At 48.0% G+C, this 22500-nt stretch overlaps 2 protein-coding genes across 5 annotated transcripts in view; both read right to left on the bottom strand.

Annotated features, from left to right (window-relative positions):
- Positions 1–3920: 3920 nt before the first annotated feature.
- Positions 3921–17912, bottom strand: vcam1b (vascular cell adhesion molecule 1b). Of its 2 annotated transcripts, XM_070961418.1 has the most exons (10): positions 17650–17912; positions 15246–15548; positions 14660–14965; positions 13168–13428; positions 12069–12353; positions 11181–11459; positions 8923–9225; positions 7673–7945; positions 5265–5525; positions 3921–5105 (listed from the first exon to the last, which is right to left on the bottom strand). In XM_070961418.1, the coding sequence occupies exons 1-10, from the start codon at positions 17684–17686 to the stop codon at positions 4945–4947; spliced, it is 2469 nt and encodes an 822-aa protein (XP_070817519.1). In that variant the 5' UTR covers positions 17687–17912; the 3' UTR covers positions 3921–4944. The 2 variants fall into 2 exon arrangements, with proteins under 2 accessions (XP_070817519.1, XP_070817520.1); XM_070961419.1 differs by lacking the exon at positions 11181–11459.
- A 930-nt stretch (positions 17913–18842) lies between these two features.
- The window catches only part of cdc14ab (cell division cycle 14Ab), a 17773-nt gene continuing 14115 nt past the window's right edge, over positions 18843–22500 (bottom strand). Inside the window, exons 13-16 of one of the 3 annotated variants that reach the window (XM_070961450.1) lie at positions 21304–21351; positions 21044–21172; positions 20445–20775; positions 18843–19493 (exon numbers count right to left, since the gene is read on the bottom strand). In XM_070961450.1, coding sequence (XP_070817551.1) covers positions 19464–19493; positions 20445–20775; positions 21044–21172; positions 21304–21351 — 538 coding nt within the window. In that variant the 3' untranslated portion in view covers positions 18843–19463. The remainder of the gene's footprint in view (positions 19494–20444; positions 20776–21043; positions 21173–21303; positions 21352–22500) is intronic. The other 2 variants (XM_070961451.1, XM_070961453.1) reach the window with 2 other exon arrangements.

Raw genomic sequence — 22500 nt, 5'->3', positions numbered from 1 at the left:
TTCAAAATAAAACAACCTCCTGTTCATACTGACAGCAGATCAGTTCTTAATGTCACCAATGGAGTCGTCGTAAAGTTAATCTGAAGCTCGTATGAGGCTGCACTGGTCCAGAACTAACACCAGGACCAAGACAAAGACCAGAAGCTGGAGCAAGACCAGGACCAGGTCCAAGGACAGAAGAGTTATGGACCTGGACCAGGACAAAAAACAAAACTAGGACAAAGACAAAGACCAAGTCAAGGACCATGTTCAAGACCAGAATTATATCTTCTCATTCTGCACCGGCTGTGTTCTTGGTCTTCAGTCAAGACCAGGATGAAGATCAAAGCAGAATCAGAATCAGATATACTTTATTGATCCCCGGGGAAATTGTTCTTGTTACAGTGCTCCTTAAAAGAATAGAAGAAATAGAAGAGATGAAGAAGAGAAAGAAGAGATAAACATGTAGTGCAATTAAAAGAGAAAAGACGACAAGAAAGAAAAGAAGAGACGAAGGCATAGATCGAAACAAGAAAAGCAAGCAAACACAGATTGTAAACAACAATTATTTAGAAAAAGTAACAAAAATATAAACAGGAATAAAAAAAAAAGTAAAACTAAATCTAGTTTTATAATATGTATTCTAATATATAATACATATTATATAACATACCAGGACAGAAACAAGACCTGGGAGCAGCACAACAGCCAAAATGAAGACAAGACCAAATAAAGACCCAGACCAGGACCAGGTCTAAGATCAGTGGAATGATGGACCAGAGCAAAGAACAAAACCTCATCAAGAAACAGGACCAGAACCCAGACAAATGACTAAACCAGGACCAGCATGAGGACCAGCTGGTGCCGTCCTGGTACTGAGCTGGTCTAGTCCTTAAACTGGGACCAGGATCAAGACCAGTTTGCAGGTCTCTGATATATTAAGGTTTTACTGACAGACTGAATTTGAATACAGCTGTGAGAGTTTGAGCAGTAACAGACGGACCAGCTGGAGTCCCTGTGATGAAGATGATGATGACGAGGACGAGGACGACGATGATGATGATGAAGAAGACGATGATCTCTGTGTGACCGGTGCTGGTTTGTAAAAGTCGACCGTGAGCTGCCGGAAAACAAAGCGCTCCATCTCGTTCTGCTCTTCCAGACAGGAAACGCCAGCAAATTAAAACAACAAGACGCAGCACAATCTTCGTCCTCCTTTACACAACGGAGGTCAGAGGTCACGAGGCCCAGCAGGACACTGAACGCCACATGCATGAAATACAGCAGATGGAGCAGCGAGAACTCATTAATCAGCACTTTACTCTCAGGGGTTTCAGCTGAATGTGCATCAGCTCTGCAGAGCGACACAAACACGGCGTCCCGATGGAAAGCAGCAAGGCTTTGACCTTTGAACTTTAAAGTCGGCGGATGGAACAGAAACATTTATCTCTGTTGAAACTGTTTATCTAAATTTAGTTCAAACCATTTCTGAGGTCAGCAAGAAACTGTGAGAAACAGTGAGACGAGACGCTGTGAGAGCTTCAGACGACTGATCCGCATTCACACCTCACCTCTGAAGCCTGTCGTCTCCATGACGACGCGCTGCAGAGCCAATGAGCTTTGGGCTGAAGACAAAAACCACCAGAACACTTAATGAATTCGTTCAGCTCGTTTAACAGCTCGGAGAATTTCTGTTCATGGGTGACAGCCAAAGAGAGAGAGAGCCAGGAATTAGACTGAGCCCGCAGCAGAATCAGTCCCTCCTGTTTGTTCCTCAAATCTTAAAGCTGCAGCATCCAGACATTCTTCATCACCCAGCAGCCGAGTCATCGACGAGCCCACAGGAGACAAACAAAACTTTTCTGCTTCCAGCTTCTAAAATCTAAAAAATCTAAATCTAAAATCTAAAAAGTCACAGTGAACTGAATCTCTTGGGGTTTAAACTGCCAGCACTAACAGCACCTTAAACTGCTGTTCTGACCCTTCATAGACCAAATAACTGAGAAAATAATCTGCAGATTATTAAATAACGAAAATAATGAGAAGTTATTCAAATGAGTATTAAGACAGTTTATTGAGGAACATGCAGCATGTGAGCACAGTGCAAAGCAGAGTCTTTAAAGGACGTGCTGGACACATTCATGACGCCTTCCTGCAGCTCCGCCTCTGGACAAACACCTTTCGCTCCACGTTAAACCCGAAAGACGCTTCAGATCAATCTTTAAAGTCAGTTTCATTCACCTCAAACTGTTCCGTAGGTCTGCTGATTGGACTGCTGGTAACGTCACACCATGAGATGAAGGTGCTGACAAACAGTCAGCTGCAGGTCCACAGATCAGGGCCTCGAACAGAAACCTCACCAGCAAAAAGCATGTTTCCCATATACACAAAACCTGTTACTGGACACGCCAGACAACACTGTCTATGTCAAAAATGAATGGGAGCTGGAGTTAAATATTAGAATTGAGGATGGAGAGTGGGAAACAATGTGCATTGGATGTCAGAAGGGTATTAATAGTAACATGTGGAAGGAGTTTGATGAAGATGAGGTGCTTTCAGACACCTGCGGTGATTTCCAAATTTGTAGATAACCCAACTGCAAGACCCTGTTGGGGAGAATGTGGAATGGTTGGCGACCACTCGCACATTTTTTGGGATTGCCCAATGATGCTTCCATTTTGGAAGGGGGTAGAAAGCGAGATAGATAAAGTCCTGGGAATCGATTTACTATTCACCCCGAGTCAGTTTCTTCTCGATTTAACTCCTGAAGACGTACACCAGAGACCAAAAGCGCCTGTTACATAAACTCTTGATGGCTGCTAGGAAAATGGTGAGGATAAAATGGATGAATCGCAGCCACCTACAGTGGCACAGTGGCAACAGAAGTTGGGGGAGGTGTATGGGATGGAGGCTTTAACTGCTCAACTACAACTGAGGTCTGATATCTTTTTGAGGAGGTGGGTACCTACAGCCAGATCCCTCTCTCACCGAGGGGAAGCCCAGCTTGTGCTGTAATGTCCTAGCCTGACTGTCCATTTATTTATTCACTTGTTTTTCATTCATTAGCATTATTCAGCGTCTGGACCCTACTGATTGTCTTTTTTTTTCTTCTCGCCCTGTCATACATACTCTGTGATGTTGTCAAAGAATGTTCTGTTCTGTGATGTGTTTCTCCATGTTTAATAAAAATAAAGAATAAAGTTAAAAAAAAGAAACCTCACCAGGAACACTTTAGGAACCTCTAAACAAAGACGGGGGAGCATTTCTTTTTAGAAGAATAACTCAGGTCAGTTCTCCTGGGGGGGGCTTTGGCTGCCCGGCGCTGGCCAGTGGCTGCCCCGCGGCACCTCAGAGACCAGGTCGACAACAAAGTGTGATTTATGTGACAACAGAGAATCTTCACCTTCTTCTTATTCGCAGTCAAACGGCAGAAAGTCGCCTGAACTCACAAAATGTTTCTTGCTGAGGGGTACGAGCCAGAGACCCACCTGTTCCTCAGGCTGACTGAGAACGAAGGAGGACAGACTCATAGTCTGAGTCACTTCCTGCCCATGGTAATTCAGTTTCAGGGCTACGGTTGGTCTGATGGCCGGATCAAATACAGCGTCCTCAAGAGATTCACTGGGAGAAGCCAAGTTTTGAGGGCACTGATGTCCATCAGCAGAGGACTTATCAGAGCTCAGAGACAGTGTGTGGATGTTCCTGTTCAGCTGAAGGTTTCAGCAGCTTTGAGGACAAACCGTCAGCGAAAGCCCTGAAAAACAAACAGCGTCTGTCTGAGTTTTCAGGGGCGTTGAGACGTTGCCATGGCTCCAGCCTGACACGTCCTGAAGACTTCCAGTAAACAGTGAATTTAACAGAAGTGAAAGGGAAAGCTGGTGGCGTGCTGAATCACAGGAACTTCCCACAAAGCCGAATCATGTTCCAACAAGCTCCAGAGCTGAAGTGAAGAAATAGAAATCTTTAATAAAAGCACACAGTGAGAAACTGGACACATTCAACTCACGAGGCAAGAAATCCAGCAGATAATTCAACATCAGCACAAATAGCAACAATATGAAAACTGGGAGACACAAAAACTGAAAGTTCAAAACATTTTTGACCTCCTTCTGGTCATTTAAAGTTCCTGAATGGTCACGGTGGGCCGTTTTCACGCTGAGGCCAAAGCTTTGACTCGAGCGACATTGTTTGTCCTCAGTTTGGACTGGCAGGCAGAGTTAAAGGGACAGTTGAACTGGAAGTCCGAGCTGCTAAAGACTCACCGATTCCACAAACACTGGTGAAAAATGAATGAACAGCAAAGCTGCAGCAGGCTGTTCACGAAGTTTAGCCACATTTTAGCTTGTGTTAGCCACATGCTCGGACATGGTAGTCAACGGTTGGAGTGTTATAGAAAAAAACTTGCTCCATATTTGGGTATTTGGAGGTGGATTATGGAGTATGAAAGCTATGTTAGCATGTGAAAGCCCCATTTTGTGAAGAGGCAGTCACATTTTGGGGCATGGTGGGCAGGTGGTAGTTACATGTTGGGCCTTAGTAGCAACTGGCATTGGTGTAGAGCTACATACTGGGATACTGGATGGTGGTACTCACATGCTGGAACATGGTATCCACATAGGGGGATATCAACAACATATGAGGATGTTGTAGCCACCTATGAGGATGTGGTTGCAACAAAACTTTAGACTTTAGAAGTGGAAAGCACATGTTGCACATCAGCAGCCACAAGATGGGAGGTGGTAGCCACACGTTTGGACGTAGTAACCACATGTTAGCATATCAAAGCCACATGTCAGGACATGGCACCTACACATTAGGAAGTGGTAGCCACATATTGGAACATGAAACCCGCATGTTGGGATATCAAAGCAACATGTTAGAACATGGTAACCACATGTTGAACTTGGTGGCCACATGTTTGAAATTGTTAGCCACTTTTTGGGAAGTGGTAGCCCAGTGTTAGCCTCAGGCTGAGGGCGGAGCAGACTGGGGCAGCTGATAGAAGCCTTTCTTCCTGGATCTCCTCAGGTAGTCCAGGAGCAGAGTAGCGGCTGCTAGCCCAGCGGCAACACAGACAACTGGGATGATGACGACGCTGAGACTGGGAGGAAGGCTGGTACTTCTCTCTGCGTGAAACAGAGACAAAAACCAGAAAAAGCGTGTTTTTTACTGCACCAAATCTGTTTCCACACCCTTAAAAAATAAAAAACATTAGATTATCATCCTGAAATTAAATTTGGGGATTTGACTTGGACCGTTTTCACCGCGTAACTGGTCTGACTGACCTCTGACGCTGATGCTGAACACTTTGACCTGGTATCCGAGATTGTTGGTCACGTTGACCTGGTAAAGCCCAGAGTCTCTAGCTGTGACGTTGACCAATAGGAAGGTGCCGTTGGGGGAATATAGCTCCATCCCATTGGTCAGCTTCTTCAGGACCACGGCTGATGGCGGGAAGCTGATAGTTTGGCAGCAGACGGTGACATTTTGTCCCTCCTGGACCACCGCAGACGGCAGGACGAGGACTGTGGTGTTCCTTGGAGGAGCTGCTCCACAAGAAACCAGATAAAAACAGAGAATGGTAACATGATTTTTTAATTTCAAATATTTTTATTTGGATTGTTCGGACAAATAGGTAAATGGTGAGCACAGAGTAAACGGTAGATCCTTATTTGACAAAAGAAAAGAAAACAAAGCAAAACAAGACAATAAGTGCACTGTTTAACACAAACAATGAACCATCCTGCACATAACACCCCCCCACCCCCCCTTGCAGTACTGAGAATATCAGGCACAGTTCTAGAGGTTAACTTACGGCATCGGCAGGCAGTAAATGTTTATGCCAAAACCAAACCAGTCCCAAGTTCATGTTGTTTGAAAATATGATAAAATGGATCCCATACTTTATAGAACTTTTTTCCGAGCTGCGAATGGAGAAGCGCAGCATCTCTAACTTGAGACGGGACATTATGTCCTGGAGCCACTGGCTCAGCGTGGGCGGGGCAGCACCCCTCCATTTAAGCAGAATAGTGCGCTTCGCCAAAAGCAAGGCAAAAGCGGCCATGTGTTGCTCACTAGATGTCAAATGTGGGCCACCATTGAGTTCAAGTGGAGAGTGACGACACGATGCTTGTGAAAACAGCTGACAGCTGCGTACGCTCCTCTGCTGGTCATTTCTGGAGGTCCGTGACAACTGAACCGTGTTTTATCACAAAATTCACAAGATATCCCTGCTCGCTGTGAAGAGTCCTACAAACCTGATCCCTCAAACAGCATCTGGATTGACAAAGAATTAGCCGTTCTTAGTGGAGATGCTAACAGGGTTAGCTGGTCCAAGCGCTGACCCTGGAGCAGCTGTCAGCGGCCAGCAGTCAGATTCATGTGCTCAGACGTACTTTAAAGGACTTGTCTTGACCGAGCAGACACAGAAACAGCGCCGTTCACGCTGATGCTCATTATGTGTTTTGATGTATTTGTGGGATTTATTTCAAGGAAAAAACAACGGAATAAAAACAAGCTGTGATGTTAAAACGTGAAATAGTTTCGTATTTTATATTCGACTGCAGAATGGGCTCCTGAAGTGTCCGACACGACTCAGCAGTGGAGTCAGAGTTTATTTCTGTCCAGCATCATGTGACGGAGCGAGAGGTCGAGTCCTCAGATAACAGCCGTCAAACACAAAGAAGACGAAGAACTGAAGGTTGAGCAGACGTGAAGGAGGACTGTAAACATTTGGAAATCTCTGACCCACAAAGAACAGATACTCCACATGAAGTGCTGCAGCTCTAGTTTTCTGTCTCATAGAAAAGATGTGAACAGATAAAAATGATCTTTTTATGACTGTCTGCTTCCAGCAGTGAGCTTCACAGGCTTTGTGATGAAATTAAGTGAATGTATAATCACTTTAAAATAAGCCAAGTATCAAAGATAAGATATGACATATTTATGAAACAAAAACTGAAGTGATTCTAACTTGCAATTGTTTGATGAGGCTACAATTATTTTGGAAAGACAGTTAACAGTTTGTGAAACGGAGGAGGTCTAAGACGCCACCGATCAGCCGCTTGCAGCCAGTCCTGATCTCTGCCCAGGCAGCTTAGCGGCCATCGCCAGGACTCATGTGACCCTACTGAGTCACATGATGCCGGGCGGAGCTATGATCCTGCTAGAGGACAAATGCGGGACTCCCCACCAGTCAGTGAGAACTGAAGAATCCTTTTGGATGAGAAACAAAACGTCTTGTAGTCCAGTTTCCTTTGGAAACACTCAGAACGGCTACGACCGGGACGCACTGCTCAGTGTCAGCTGACAGCTAACGGCTTGTTCCACCTCCAATCTACACAAAACAGGCCAAAACACACACTGACGTCCTTGATGTTGGGCTAATTTAACAGGTTATTTGATCCACAGCACCTTCTTATAAGAAATCCTCACAGAGGACGAGGTCTGGAGGGACGCTGGGGGGGGCTCAAACTTAGAGGAGCGATGCTGCTGTTGTCACTGTTTTCATCTAACTAACTGAATGTTTCTCTACTTTCTATTTAAAAACTGTTCATTTCACTTCCTTTGTCTTATTGATTTACTGATTGTGTATGCTCATTTTTTAGTTCATAAAAAACTCAGCATAGAAATTCAGTTTGTTTGTGTTTTGTTAGTAACTACAAAGTTTTTGAAAATAAAAATACAAGCAGACCTCTGACAGTGATGGAGCTGGTGACCAGTTGGGATCCAAACTGGTTGGAGGCTTCACACTGGTAGTGGGCGGAGTCTTCCAGCAGGATGGAGGAGAGGCTGAAGGACAGGGTGGAGGAGGAGGAGGGGTCGGTCCTATGAAGCTCCGCCCCCTCCTTCCTCAGCACCAGTGTGGTGGGCGGAGCTCCATCTGAGCGGCAGGTAACCGTAACCTGCTGACCCTCCACCACCTCCTCACCTGGACTCACTGAGAGGGAGGTTCTCCTCGGAGCATCTGAAACACAAACAGACAGAGACTGAGATCAACAAAACCTGAATCTGAGAACAAGGAAACCCGGTTTAGAAAGAGAAGATTCAGCTTCAGCTCAAACACAGAGACTCCGTCTGACCTAGAAACCGAAGCTGGTCAACAGGGAGCTCGAAGGAATGCTGCGGTGGTCTGGTGTGTTTCTGCTGCTTTGCAGTGTTTGTGAGCGAGCCCAAAGCACATGGGTTCAGTTTTGAGAGTTAAAGGAGAGTTTATTAAGTCTGAACCATGTGGAAACCGTGTCCACGTCCTCCGTTAGAGGCCGCTGACACTCCTCACTGAGCATTGAAGGACTGTGTCATCTGCATACATGATCATTCTGCACCTCATCAGCTGAGCTGGGAGTTCATTCATTCAGTGAGGGTCTGAAATCAAAAGTCGGGCTGCGCCCTCACAAATCTGCAGGTGACACCATGTCTAACATGACCTCACTTACCTTCAAATCCTACTCTCACCCAAGCAAAGAGCAGACCCTTGGTGGCTTGACCCAGACTTCATACGTATCTATGTTGTCTCTGCTCAAGTTAAACTTCCTGTGGCCGGCAGGTTCACCTGAGTTCAGCGGTCCACTCAGTGGTCCAACAATCAGCACTGTGTAACTGGTTCTACTACTCTTACAAATATCCACTGGTTTGAAACCCCATTGTGTGAGAAACTCAAGTCAAGCTTTTGTAGTTGGACTTCTGTGCCGTACAGTCTGACGAGCAGCCTGCAGGAACCTGAAGCCACTCGTCTAAAAACAACCGGACTGGTCTGCAAGAGAACAAACTGGTTTCATGTGTTTTAAAACATAAAGCAGGACTCCCTGTGCGTGGATTATCCTACTGGAATAAACTAAACGATCTACACAGGCTTTGAAAAGAAAGTGTGTCACAAGGTCAACACCTCCAGCAGCTGCTTGACGATAAAGTCTTCAATGAAAAGGCTTTTATTTCCTCACTCACAGTGGACCTGCAGGGGGATGCTGGTCCTCCTAGACCTCCATACGTCTCCGTCCTCCGTCAGCAGCTCAGCTCTGCAGGTCAGAACCTGCTGATCCTCCTCCACCCGGTGCCGAAGAACAGACGAGATGTTCTGCGGGGAACCGGAGAACCTGAACGACTCTGACATCAACACTGTGCTCCCAGATAGCCACTGGATCCTCATTTGATTGGCTGAAAAGACATTGCTGACATCACAGCGAAGGGATGCCTCCTGGCTCAGCAGGATGGGACCAGGATCCTCCAGAACTGGATCAGATGGAAATGCTGCAGGGAAGAAAAAGACAGAGGACACACAAACGTTTACATGTAGAGGACATTTCAGGACTGTTGAAGGACCAAAGAAAAAGGTTTCATCTGCAGCCCTGAGTTCATTCCTTTAGTTTGACTTCATTTCTAGGAGGACTGACCTGCAGAGACTAGAATCCTGACTGTCCTGACCCCCCACTATCTGAAACTGCTGAGATCTTTAATGAGGTTTTTAGTCAAGTCTCCATTAACCTTCCAAAGACCAAGAGAGATTCGGCTCACCAGACAAGAACATCAACATCAAATGATTGTGCAGAACTCCAGATTAAAGATGGAGATGATGTTCTGCACATTCATCCACCACCTCCACCTTCTTACTGTCCATCTGTCCACTTATGGGACACGCTGCTGCCTGTGTTGACACTGGCAGTGGCCATAAACCATCCTACCAGCACCGTCTGTAATCGGACTGTTCGATCAAACATTGGATCTGTTTTAATTCAAACCGACTATTAGCTCAACAGAGTGTTTGAAGCAGTTTGCCTTGTTGCCAGCTGAGGGCGCTCTTAAAATCCAACAGTAAAGAAGGAGGACGTAGCGAGCTGATCAGGTAAGCAGGAAGAATTTTGGGTTCTAAATGATGAACAAAGGTCAGACTGTGACTTTGGAAAAAACAGCCGTTCAGTTGTGTCTGAACGAATGTTCGAACTATTTGTGCGTTCGGATAAATCGACAGTTAAAACGATCGATCACAGAGACGACAGGAAGAGAAGAAGACAGTTTTAGTCCGGAACAGACAGAAAAGTGGACGACTGTTCTTCTTCCTTTCCTGCTGTTATGTGATAAAGTCTGAAAAAGGCCGATGTTCCTGCCAGAAGGAGATCAAACTGATCCCGAGTCAGAGGGTTCTGGAAGCTGTCGGCAGGCTGGTGAGACGGGCTGATCCTCCTGTTTGTTCCTGTCTCTGTGGGGGAGGACTTCACGCTGTCTGAGCGGAGGAGGTCAGGGGGTCTGTGTGGAGGTATTTGGCTTCCTCCTCCTCTGCTGTGTCACTTCCTGTCTGTCAAAGCGTTGGAGTTTGTCCTCCTCAGCTAAGATGAAAGACAGATGTTTCAGCTCTCTGGAACAACAGCGTGAAGCTTTCTGACCTCTGACCTCTCTCCTCTGACTGCCAGTAAGAATCTGTCCAAACACAGCAGCTCTGACCGAAGTCCAGGACGCGGACTGACTCTGAGCCCCCACTCAGGCCTGCAGGAATGTCTCAGTATCAGCTTTAATCTGACGGTTCACTTCTGGATGGTTTCAAACACAAACAGACGCGTTCAGAGTCTGCAGAGACGTGAAACCAGACCTGCTCCGGGCGTCGATCCACATTCAGAGGTCGGACTGTTGATCTCAGCTCTGGACCAGAACCTCACGACTCCCCCACAAACCCAACTCCAATACAATGGATCAATATTGATGAATGGATGTGGTTTGTATAAAAATGATTCTCTACAGAAACATTTTTCAATGCAGAAAAATCTTTACATTAACGTAAAGTTTAATGTTTGATGAATGTTTGAAAAGTATTTCGACGACGTGAACCAGCTGCTGTTCTTCCTCTTTCTGAGTTCAGCTAACTGTGATCTGTGCTTTCTTGCATGATGATCAGATGAAATGAATAATTAATAAATGACTAATAAAAACTGACAGGCGTGAAAATGGAAACCGTTGGGGAACATGCAGCGAGCAGCGGCTGGCAGGTGCAGCCTTCGCCAAGCGTCCTGATTTAATGAGACCAATTAAAGTGAAATTCGTTTCATTTAACGCAGGATTTTGTCTCCTTTTTGTCTTTTGGTGATTTAGACTTGAAAAGTGTCTCACCTGTTTTCAGTTTTCTCGTCCACCGTACCAAGGTGATAGTGGCTATTAATGATGAAATGAGGACCTGATCTCAGGTGTGTCAGGTGTATCAGGTGTGTCAGACTCACAGAAGACGTGGACCTGGCTTTTTCCGGTCCTGATGACAGAGTCACACTCGGCCTCACAGCTGTACCCTCCCTGATCCTCCAAGCCCAGGTCCTGTAGGTGGAGCAGCGACAGTCCGTCCTGGTGCTGCGTCCTCTGGAGGACGGTCTGGTCCTGGACTGTCCTCCTCCAGGTGAGGGTGGGAGGGTGGAGACACCCGGAGGTTCTGCAGGTCAGGACCAGACCTGAACCCTGCTCTGCTGCTGAGACCAGAGGACTGAGCTCCACCTGTAGAGGGTGAGCTGAAAGAAGAGGTTCAGACGATGAAGACGAGCTTCAGACTGAAGCACCATTAAAGTCCCCCTCAGTCCTTCATCAGAGGCTCCCTCAGATCTTCAGATCTGCTGCACAACATGACAGGTGTGCATCTGACAGTGAAGGCTTCACCATCATCGTCATCATCACCACTGTGTTTCTGCAGAATGTTAGAAGCTGTGAAACGAAGGTCAGATGGGATCATTTCACACCGCCGAGCTTCGTCTCTGTGACTCAGAATCACACGAGCTTCAAGCTGAACAGCAGACGACAGCGAAGAAGACTGAGCTGAGTGTTAAACAGTCCTCATCGTCATCATCATCATCATCATCATCATCGTCGTCATCATCATCAGTTTCATGAATTTTGGAATCATATTTTGCACATGAAAATCTTTGGTAAGTTTCCTTTAGTCACATAAAGTGAAGCTATTTTCAGCCCATCACTGTTAGAAAACTACCATCATCATCATCATCATCATCATCATCAGAGTTTCCATAGAAACCTGAGAGTGTCACATCCAAACAAAACCGTGTGAAACTCGAGGTTCTGCTCAGAAAAGGATGAAAGTGTGAAATAAAAAAATACAAGCAGACCTCTGACAGTGACCGAGCTGGTGACCAGCTGGGATCCAAACTGGTTGGAGGCTTCACACTGGTAGTGGGCGGAGTCTTCCAGCAGAGCAGGGGAGAGGCTGAAGGATAGGATGAAGGAGGAGGCGGGGTCAAGGGCGGGGTCAGTCCTCTGAAGCTCCACCCCCTCCTTCCTCAGCACCAGCGTGGTGGGTGGAGCTCCCTCAGAGCGGCAGGTGACTGTAACCTGCTGACCCTCCAACACCTCCTCACCTGGACTCACTGAGAGGGAGGTGTTGGTAGGTGGAGCTGTGGGAGGGGCAGACAGGTGTGTCAGAGCTGGTGATAGGTAAACAAGGAGGAGACGCCAAGGAGACAACAAAGAGACACAGAGACAATAAGGAGACAACAAACAACACTTTGCTAAACGGCCGAACAGTTTGATTTCCTACGAGCCCTAAATGAGACATGTGACCTTTGGACAGAAGCAGGTACAGGTGTGGCAGACCTTCATCGTGCAGGACCTCCATCATACCGGACCCTGGTCCTGAAGTAAGTAACGAGGTGAAACAGTTGCAGTTCACCTCGTCATGTCCTGTCCACCCCACCCACCACCATGTGTGGACTTTCTTGCTCTTTATGCGTCACCTGACTTCTTCCTTTTCTCCCATCATAACTGCTGCAGCCACTAGAGGTCGCCGCCTAACTAATCTAAATATAACCTGCTCGCACTGACGATCTGAACGCTCAATGTTCTGGTGAGGACGGACTGAAAAGGGGACAAAGAGACAACAAGGAGGCAGAAAGGGGACAAAAAGGGTTTAACAAAAAGACAACAAGGACATGACAAAAGGCAACAAAGAGACAACAGGAAACATGAGTAACACTGAAATACAGCAGCTCTGAATCACTTCTACTGTCCAGCTGCTGAAGTCACTGTGACGGTGTGTATTAGTACTACTGACACTGGTATTACTACTGATACTACTGTGGACACTACTGCTTTCCACTCAAGCCCTTCAGGAGTTGGTCGTATGTACAGTGAACAGACAGCGTGGTGCCTTGCTCAGCGGCAGCCCGGCAGCCTCCTGAGGTTTTAAAGGAACAGGAGCTTCAGTCTCACCGTGAACGGTGACCTCCACGCCGGCGGTCTGGTTGCCTTCGGTGTTTCGGGCCTCGCAGTCGTACCGTCCAGCCTCAGATAGATTCACCGCCGTGAACACCAGCTGACGGCCTGGACCCCGTGGCGCAGACCGACCAGACGGCGTCCTGAAGCTCCAGGTGATGATCGGCTCGGGGTTTCCTTCCGCAGAACAGGTGAGAGTGAGCGGAGAGCCGGCCATCACGATCACGGAGTCTGGTGTCACCGTGACAACAGGAGCATCTAAAGAGGAGAGGAGGATCAGAGGGACGGACGAGGGGTTCCAGACGCACCTCAACATCCATTCAGACACTTTTAATAAAATGAACTTTAGGACGTTTAACACCTTCTAAGATACCCAGGACGCTCTGACGGTCAACATGGGAAATAACAGGTCAGGACCAGTCCACTCCCTGTTCTCATAGACACTGTTAGTTAGTCCAGCTGGAGCTCCTCCAGGCAGAAACAATAAAGAGACAAAGAAAGGCGGCAAGGAAACAGTAAGAGGACAATCAAGAGACAATTAAGAGAGACAAAAGAGACGTCACAGAGACAGTTAGAGACATGAGAAACATCAGCTCATCACTGCATCACTCTGCTTCTGGGAAGAACTTTCTCCTCAACGCCAACAGAAGAAAACAGAAGAAAACAAGGAGGACACGTTTACAGGAAGTCCACAAACTCTGAGAAGAGAGGAAACAACTGTGACTCCCAGGGTGCATTTCACTGACAAATAGCCAATCACTGCACCTCGTGTCGTGAGCTCCACTAACAGCTGAAAGTGCAGAAATTTGTTGAGTGTGAAAATTCACGAGGATCTGCAGGTCAAAGAAAAGTAAGATACAGTTTTTACGTCCACGAAGAAGAAGAAGAAGAAGAAGAAGAAGAAGAAGAAGAAGAAGAGGGACGAGCAGCAAACATGGAGGACGGCACGACGGCAGTCAAGGTGATCGATCGATTGATCACCTTTGTCAGCTGAACAAGACTGGCAAGTGAGGACAACATAACGTAACAAACACAAACAGAAGCAAACGGAAACAGACACAAACAAACAAACACAAAAAACAAACAAATGGAAACAAACACAAACAAACACAAAAAACAAACAAATGGAAACAAACACAAACAAACGGAAACAAACACAAACAAACACAAAAAAACAGAAACAAACACAAACAAACGGAAACAAAGAGAAATAAACAGAAAAAAATGGAAACAAACAGAAACAAACAAACGGAAACAAACAAAAGAAATAAAACACAAACACAAAAAAGCCCAGAAACAAACGGAAACAAACAGAAACAAAAGAGATCAAATTTATGATGATTTATGCGAGCCGATCAGGAGCAATGAGACGACCTCAGACCTGGACCCCGGCCTGGACTCTGTGGTCTGAACTGAAGTCAGACTCAGGAGGAACTCTGTCGTCTCATCTGCCCGATCCGGCAGTTCAGGATTAGGCTACGGGACTCACAGAGCGGGTTTAGGGGGACGGTGGTCTCTCTGATCCCGTCCTCAGCCGGCAGGTCCCGCAGGTCCAGTGTGGCTCTGCAGCTGATGTTTCCTCCTGAGTCCTGGTTCAGAGGGGTGAATCTGTACTCAGACAGGACCGAGCTGGACCCGGGATCCCCCGCAGTGCTCTGCAGGACAGTGTCTCCTCTGAGCCAGGTGAGGGTCAGCAGCTCTGAGGGGTAAACATCAGACACCTGGCAGGTCAGGCTGGACTCCGCCCCCAGCCTCAGGTGGTCCTGCCCTCTGATCACAGGGGCTGATGGGAAGGCTGGACCCACAGAGACACAGAGGACAGTAAGTGGTCCACAGAGGACAGACTGAAAAACTGAAGAGACCAGAATCATGGTCGGATCAGAGCTGAACTGACCAATCAGAGAGCACTTAGCTGATGACTCAGCGGCCTTCAAACCTCATCCTCGTGAACACACCAGGTGTCAGAGGTGTGTGTGTGTGTGTGTGTGTGTGTGTGTGTGTGTGTGTGTGTGTGTGTGTGTGTGTGTGTGTGTGTGTGTGTGTGTGTGTGTGTGTGTGTGTGTGTGTGCACTCACAGTAAACCTGCACTGTGGTCTTCATCTGACTATTTTCTCCTCCACAGACGACTTTACACAGCAGCGCTCCTTCATGCTCCGTCATCACAGGGTCAAAGGTCACTGTAGACTGAGTCCCGTTGGTGCTGACGGAGGCGGTCAGAGGTTTGTCCTCCAGCAGGGACCAGGACAGGCTCGGCTTCCCGGCACAGTCCTGAACCCGACACACCAGCTGATGGCGCTCCCCCAGTCTGAACAGAGGCCTGCGGGGAACCACGTCAACACGCAGGCCCTGAACGCACCGTGACGACATCAGCAGCACAGCTGTGAAGGTAAACAAGAACAACAGTGACTGAGCGTCATTCACACACACACCTCTGCAGGTGTCATGTTGTCACACCTGCGGGTGGTGCCATCATTCTGTTATCGCCCATTACTACACGCGTACGTCCCGATCATACGTGACACATATGGACGAACACAGGGCCTGATGTAACGGAACCCTTCAGCCAATCAGCACACAGCTGTCAGGTTATTGCGTGTTTTTGGGAGAAACCTGAATGACTGCTGGGGCCCAGAGCTGGGGGGGGCCCCGAAACCTGTCGGGGGCCGATGATGTCAGAGCTGCGATGATGATTGCCGGCGGTGGATGTTTTGATGACGAATCAGAGACGGTTCACGTTGAGTTCAAGTTGTTCTGAACGCAGTGTTTAATTCTACTGAGAATCAGATCAAATGTTCTACCATCAGAACGTTTCTCACACACACACACACACACACACACACACACACACACACACACACACACACACACACACACACACACACACACACACACACACAGGAACCAATGAGCCACAGACGCCAAGTTCAGACTTAGCAAATTGGACTTGGGAGTACAGTCTCTCCAGGACGGGAGGACGCAGGACCGTCATTCTGCAGTTGGGACAGCAGCGTACTTGATGACGTTAGCAGGACGACACATCTCCGAAAACTTTGGAGCAAATTTTAAACTACGTGCTATCGTGATGAATCGACCACAGATTTAAAGTTTTAACGTCCACTTTCTCACATAAAATAATCTTCAAACCACGTTCCGTACTACTGAAACAGCAGTATTTCCAAACTTGTAACTTATAGTTGTGAGTCCTCTCCTCCAGCATTGTTGCGACGAAATGCATTCTGGGATACGTGGTTCACCATCCGATGCATCCTCGATAAAGTGGGAGGGGCGAGAACACATCCGGGTATTTGAGTGTACTTGTCGAGATGCAGACTTGAGAATTGGAACCGTACTTGGACTCAGAGTGATGACGTTCCTCAAGAACACGAGAACACAAGAACAGAGAAGAACGCACACTGAGAAACGGCTCAAACGTGAGATTTAATGATGAAGAAAACAGAATAAAAACAGATGATGACCAAACCAGCAGCCAATCAGCACTGAGTACAACAATGGAACCATCAGAACCAACAGAACCAACAGAACCAACATGCAGAGTTGGACACGCCATGCTTTGTGAAGTTATTTCCTCCACTGGCGCCCGACCCAGTTCTCTTTGTCCCCATTGGTCAGGTGGTCTTCTGGCATGTTTTTAGTGGCTTCTTTAAGGAGGAAACCTCAGGTGAGCACGGGGAGAACTCCACACAGAAAGGTCCCTTTTCCTCGAGCAGCAGCACTGAAGGCACCAGCGCCCACAGCGGGAATCGAACCCGGGACCTTCTAGCTGTGAGGCGACAGTGTAACCGCCGTGCCACCATTGATTGATTGGTCTAATGATGTTGATTGATTGGTCTAATGACGTTGATTGATCGGTTTAACGATTGATTGGTTTAACCTGCAGCAGAACAAATGTGACGTTTGAATCAATAAAAACTCAGAGACACTAAAACAAAAACAAACGAGCTCACAGTCTGTAAACCTCTGGGTCGAGACCCTCATGGTCACCTGATGTTAAGAAATGTGATCAGCTGATATCAGACACACACACACACACACACAGATAGAGACAGACACACACACACACACACACACACACACACACACAGACAGACAGACACACACACACACACACAGATAGAGACAGACACACACACACACACACACACACACACACACAGATAGACAGACACACACACACACACACACACACACACACAGACAGACACACACACACACACACACACACACAGATAGAGACAGACACACACACACACACACACACACACAGAGATAGAGACAGACACACACACACACACACACACAGACAGACAGACACACACACACACACACACACACACACACAGACAGACAGACAGACAGACACACACACACACACACACACACACACACACACACACACACACACACACACACACAGACAGACACACACACACACTCAGTCGCATTAGATAAAAATCTCACCTGAGAGCAGCTGAGTGCAGACAGACAGCAGAGACATGGACGCTCCTCAGAGGCTCAGACACGGAGGTGAACGGATGAACGGAGGAAAGGGTGAACGGATGAACGGATGAACGGAGGAAAGGGTGAACGGATGAGGAGCAGAGCAGCGTCTCCTTTGTTTCAGGATCCGTTGGACACATCAAACAGTCGATCTGTGAAGCCTCCTCTGCTCCTCTCAGCCTTTATGTCTGCGCCTCCTCCTCCATCTGTCCGTCCGTCTGTCTGCGGCTCTCTGCAGACCACAGCGCCCCCCGCAGGTCCGGATCTCAAACTGCACTCAAACTCTTTCGTCGTTTCTTTGCTTCCTTCTCTTTCAATTTCTTCTTCCAGAAAATAATGATGCTGTTCATTCTTCCGCCAGGAACACAATGAAAACACTGAACAGCCGTCCACCAAGCAGGAGGTCTGTGCTTCGACCCCGACCTCGGCAGTCCACATGCTGAAGTACCTTTGGGAGATACTGAACCCCAAAACTGCCCCGACGCTGCGCCATCGGTGTGAGAGGATGAGCACGTGAATGTGTGAACAGACTCCAGTTGTAAAAACGTCCATAAAAACATTCATCAATAAATATTTGCGGTTGAGCTTTGATCAATGAAACCGACGGTAGAAAAAATAGATAGTTTCGTGTCAACTGATTGGATTATTATTGATTATGGATCATTTTTTACTCTTAACCTTAAAGATCGTTTGACCTCTGATTGATTGATTGTCTGTGTGTGATGAGTCGCTGCTGGATGACGTGGAGTCACATGACCAGTCACTTCCACTGTCTGAACTCCACCAGGTGTGACCTTTGACCTCTGAATGAAAACGTGTCAGCAGACTGAACCAGCTGATTCATAATCTATCAGAATGATCAGAACATCCGTCCTCCAGTGCTCTCATTCTGACGTCTCGGTGGACTCACCTGTCGACCTCACCTGTCGATTCATTGATCAGCTGATCGAGTCATTGATTCACTGTCCGACCCGTCGTTTTAGGATCTGTTGTGTCGTTCCATCTTTTGCTTCTGTCACATTCGAAACTCTTTGTGTTCTTTGTGTAAAACCTTCATCAGAACAGTGCAGTGAAGTAGCTCAAAGTACCTCAAAGTACCTCGCACTTGTACTTGTACTGGATCGTACTGACAGATGAAAACAGGAAACTTCATTCAAAGAATAATTCTTTTATTTTCTAACTGTTCTCTGAACAAAATACTTCAATAGGACATAAAAGACACGATGAGGACATTCAGCAGTGAAGCAGCAGATATTCATTCATTCGTCTTCATCGATCTGGATCATTTCAAAATAAAAGCACTTCAGTGACTGTGAGCCTGAGCAGAAGACACTTCAGAATAAAACCAGCAGCCTCTGAGTCATGTGACCTCCAGCGCACGGACACACGCGCGCACACACACTCAGCTGTGATCCCCTGAGTTCGTCCCACCTTCTTCCTCCTCCTCCTCCTCTTCTTCTCTGATTATTATTGCTGTCGTCTCATCACTGTCTGCTGAACTGAGCAGTGACAGGAAGTAAACACTGTAACCATGAGGACGGAGTCGTTGTCAGCTGATCCTTCACTTTATCAAAACGCTCCTCTTTAAAACAAAAATATTTCTTCTGTCACAAATAAGATTATAAAATCTGTCTTCATTATGGACATGTCTCCTCGTTGGACTTCATATTTACACTCCGTCCACGCTGAGCTCAGCTCCTGCTGCTTCATCGGCTTCCCTTTGAGCTCCACGCAGGGGGTTGTGGGTAATGAGTCCTCAGGCCAGATGTGTAGTTCTAGTACTGGACGTACTCAGACTGAAGAGACTGAAAGACACATGAAGACACATGAAGACACATGAAGCAGAGCTCAGACAGGATGTCAGGTCACATGACGAGCTTCATTGCTCTGACCAGCAGGGGGCGCTACAGACGGCGAGGCGCACAGACGCTGGCAGCATGCTGTCAATGAGCGGGCATGTGCACTTCAACACATCTGATTGGCTGATGCTGAGGGTCTACGCAGGAAGATTTATATGTAATCTATATTTAGATGGGGGGGGGTTCATCCTAACTGCACACTGCTGCAACAACCAATGAGGCGCGAGGAGAAACTCCAACACCAATCAATGAGTTCATCTACACTGGACCACATTCACAAAACCCTCAGCCCCCAAACCAGGACCCCAGCCTCAGACCCTGACCCTCAGACCCTGACCCCCAGCCTGAGACCTGAGACCCTCAGACCCCCAGCCCCCAGAAAACTGTGCAGGTGAGAGGAGGAAGCAGGTGAGTGTGACTGAAGTGAGTTCAGGTTTGTGACGGACTCAGAGCAGCTTCATCACAGTGAGTGAAGTTTCACCTCAGACACGTTTGAAGCTTCATCTCAACGTTCAGAGTCATGATGACCAGGTGTGCGGACACCTGGTCATGTGACCTCTGTGAGGTGAGAGTTAAAGGCCTGAAGTCAGAAACACACCAGCAGCCTCATAATGTGACCCAGGTTTGTCCTCAGTTCGAGCGTTCGGAAAGGTGAGCAGAGCTCCCCGTTTGTCTTTACGCTATGCTAAGCTAACAGCTGCTAGCGTAGCTTCATATTTAGCATTGAGACATGAAAGTCGAATCAACGTGAGACACTGAAGTATCATGATTTGGATTCACTGAAGACGTTTGAAGTCAGTCGTCTTCAGCTGCTTCAGTGTGTTCATGATGTCAGACCAGACAGAACCAATCAGCAGAGAGGGCCCAGCTGAGCTGCTGCAGTGTCAGAGGACTTACAGGTATGGAGCGACTCAGGTAGCGTCCCGACGGGCCTTTCAGAGCACCGTAGGGCCCCGGGCCCCTGAGCGGGCTGAAGCCCTGAGGCCCCGGCCTGCCGCTGAGGACGAAGCTGGAGCTTTTCGCTGCGGGGGGCGCCGCGGAGCCGCCGTACAGACCGCTGTTGTTGTTGTTGACCTCGTGCTGCACGCTGCGAGGGCCGTTACCATAACGACAAAGAGAGGGCGGGGCCAGAGAGGGGGAGGGGGGAGGAAGAGAGGAGTACGCGGCGTTTTTGTCCTCCTCCACGTCTGCAGAGTACAGATCACTGAGAGAGCTGGCCAAGCGAGAGCTGAGGACAGATCACAGTTAGATCAGGCCTAAACCTGACTGAGGTCAGCTCAACTGAGCTCTAAGTCAGGCCTAAACCTGACTTCATCCAGATTCAGCGTGGTGTGTGCTGAGGCGGACAGGAAGTGTGCTGAGGCGGACAGGAAGTGTGCTGAGGCGGACAGGAAGTGTGCTGAGGCGGACAGGAAGTGTGCTGAGGCAGACAGGAAGTGTGCTGAGGCGGACAGGAAGTGTGCTGAGGCGGACAGGAAGTGGGTGGTAACACTGACCTCCTGATGTTGGACGCTGAGGACGATGGACTTCTTCCAATCCTCTTGGCTGCAGCAGAAGCAGAGGATGCTGGGAACTTGGAGGACTTGAGGGGGGAAGAGGGGCCCTGACCTACACCCATTGACAATCTGATCACAGTGACACAAATCAATACATTTATTGGTTACTGTTTATCATCAGTCAACGAGCATCCAGCTGCACAAAGTGATGACGATGACGACTACGATGATGATGACGACGACGATGATGATGATGATACCTGAGCGGCTGTGAGGCTGACCTGCTGTGCATCTTCATCTCCTCCAGTCTGAAAGGAAACATGTCAGTCCGGATTTTTCTCTGAAGGACACCTGTGCTGTGACACCTCCATCACACCTCCATCACTCCATCACACCTCCATCACTCCATCGCACCTCCATCACAGCCCATCACTCCATCACACCTCCATCACTCCATCACACCTCCATCACACCTCCATCACACCTCCATCACTCCATCACAGCCCATCACTCCATCACTCCATCACACCTCCATCACTCCATCACACCTCCATCACAGCCCATCACTCCATCACACCTCCGTCACACCCCATCACAGCCCATCACTCCATCACAGCCCATCACTCCATCACTCCATCACACCTCCATCACTCCATCACAGCCCATCACTCCATCACAGCCCATCACTCCATCACTCCATCACACCTCCATCACTCCATCACAGCCCATCACTCCATCACACCTCCATCACACCCCCATTACTCCATCACACCTCCATCACACCCCATCACTCCATCACACCTCCATCACTCCATCACACCTCCATCACTCCATCACAGCCCATCACTCCATCACTCCATCACACCTCCATCACTCCATCACACCCCATCATTCCATCACACCTCCATCACTCCATCACACCTCCATCACTCCATCACACCTCCTTCACACCATCACACCTCCATCACTCCATCACACCTCCATCACTCCATCACAGCCCATCACTCCATCACTCCATCACATCTCCATCACTCCATCACACCCCCATCACTCCATCACACCCCATCACTCCATCACACCTCCATCACTCCATCACACCTCCTTCACACCATCACACCTCCATCACACCTCCATCACTCCATCACTCCATCACTCCATCACACCTCCATCACTCCATCACACCTCCATCACAGCCCATCACTCCATCACTCCATCACACCTCCATCACTCCATCACACCTCCATCACACCTCCATCACTCCATCACACCTCCGTCACACCCCATCACAGCCCATCACCCCATCACAGCCCATCACTCCATCACAGCCCATCACTCCATCACAGCATCACACCTCCATCACTCCATCACAGCCCATCACAGCCCATCACTCCATCACTCCATCACACCTCCATCACTCCATCACAGCCCATCACTCCATCACACCTCCATCACTCCAT

The sequence above is a fragment of the Chaetodon trifascialis genome, chromosome 4 (genome assembly GCF_039877785.1).
Source record: "Chaetodon trifascialis isolate fChaTrf1 chromosome 4, fChaTrf1.hap1, whole genome shotgun sequence".
NCBI classification, from domain to species: domain Eukaryota; kingdom Metazoa; phylum Chordata; class Actinopteri; order Chaetodontiformes; family Chaetodontidae; genus Chaetodon; species Chaetodon trifascialis.
Note: the sequence above shows the minus strand (reverse complement) of the source record. Positions and strands in the feature narration are given on the sequence as shown.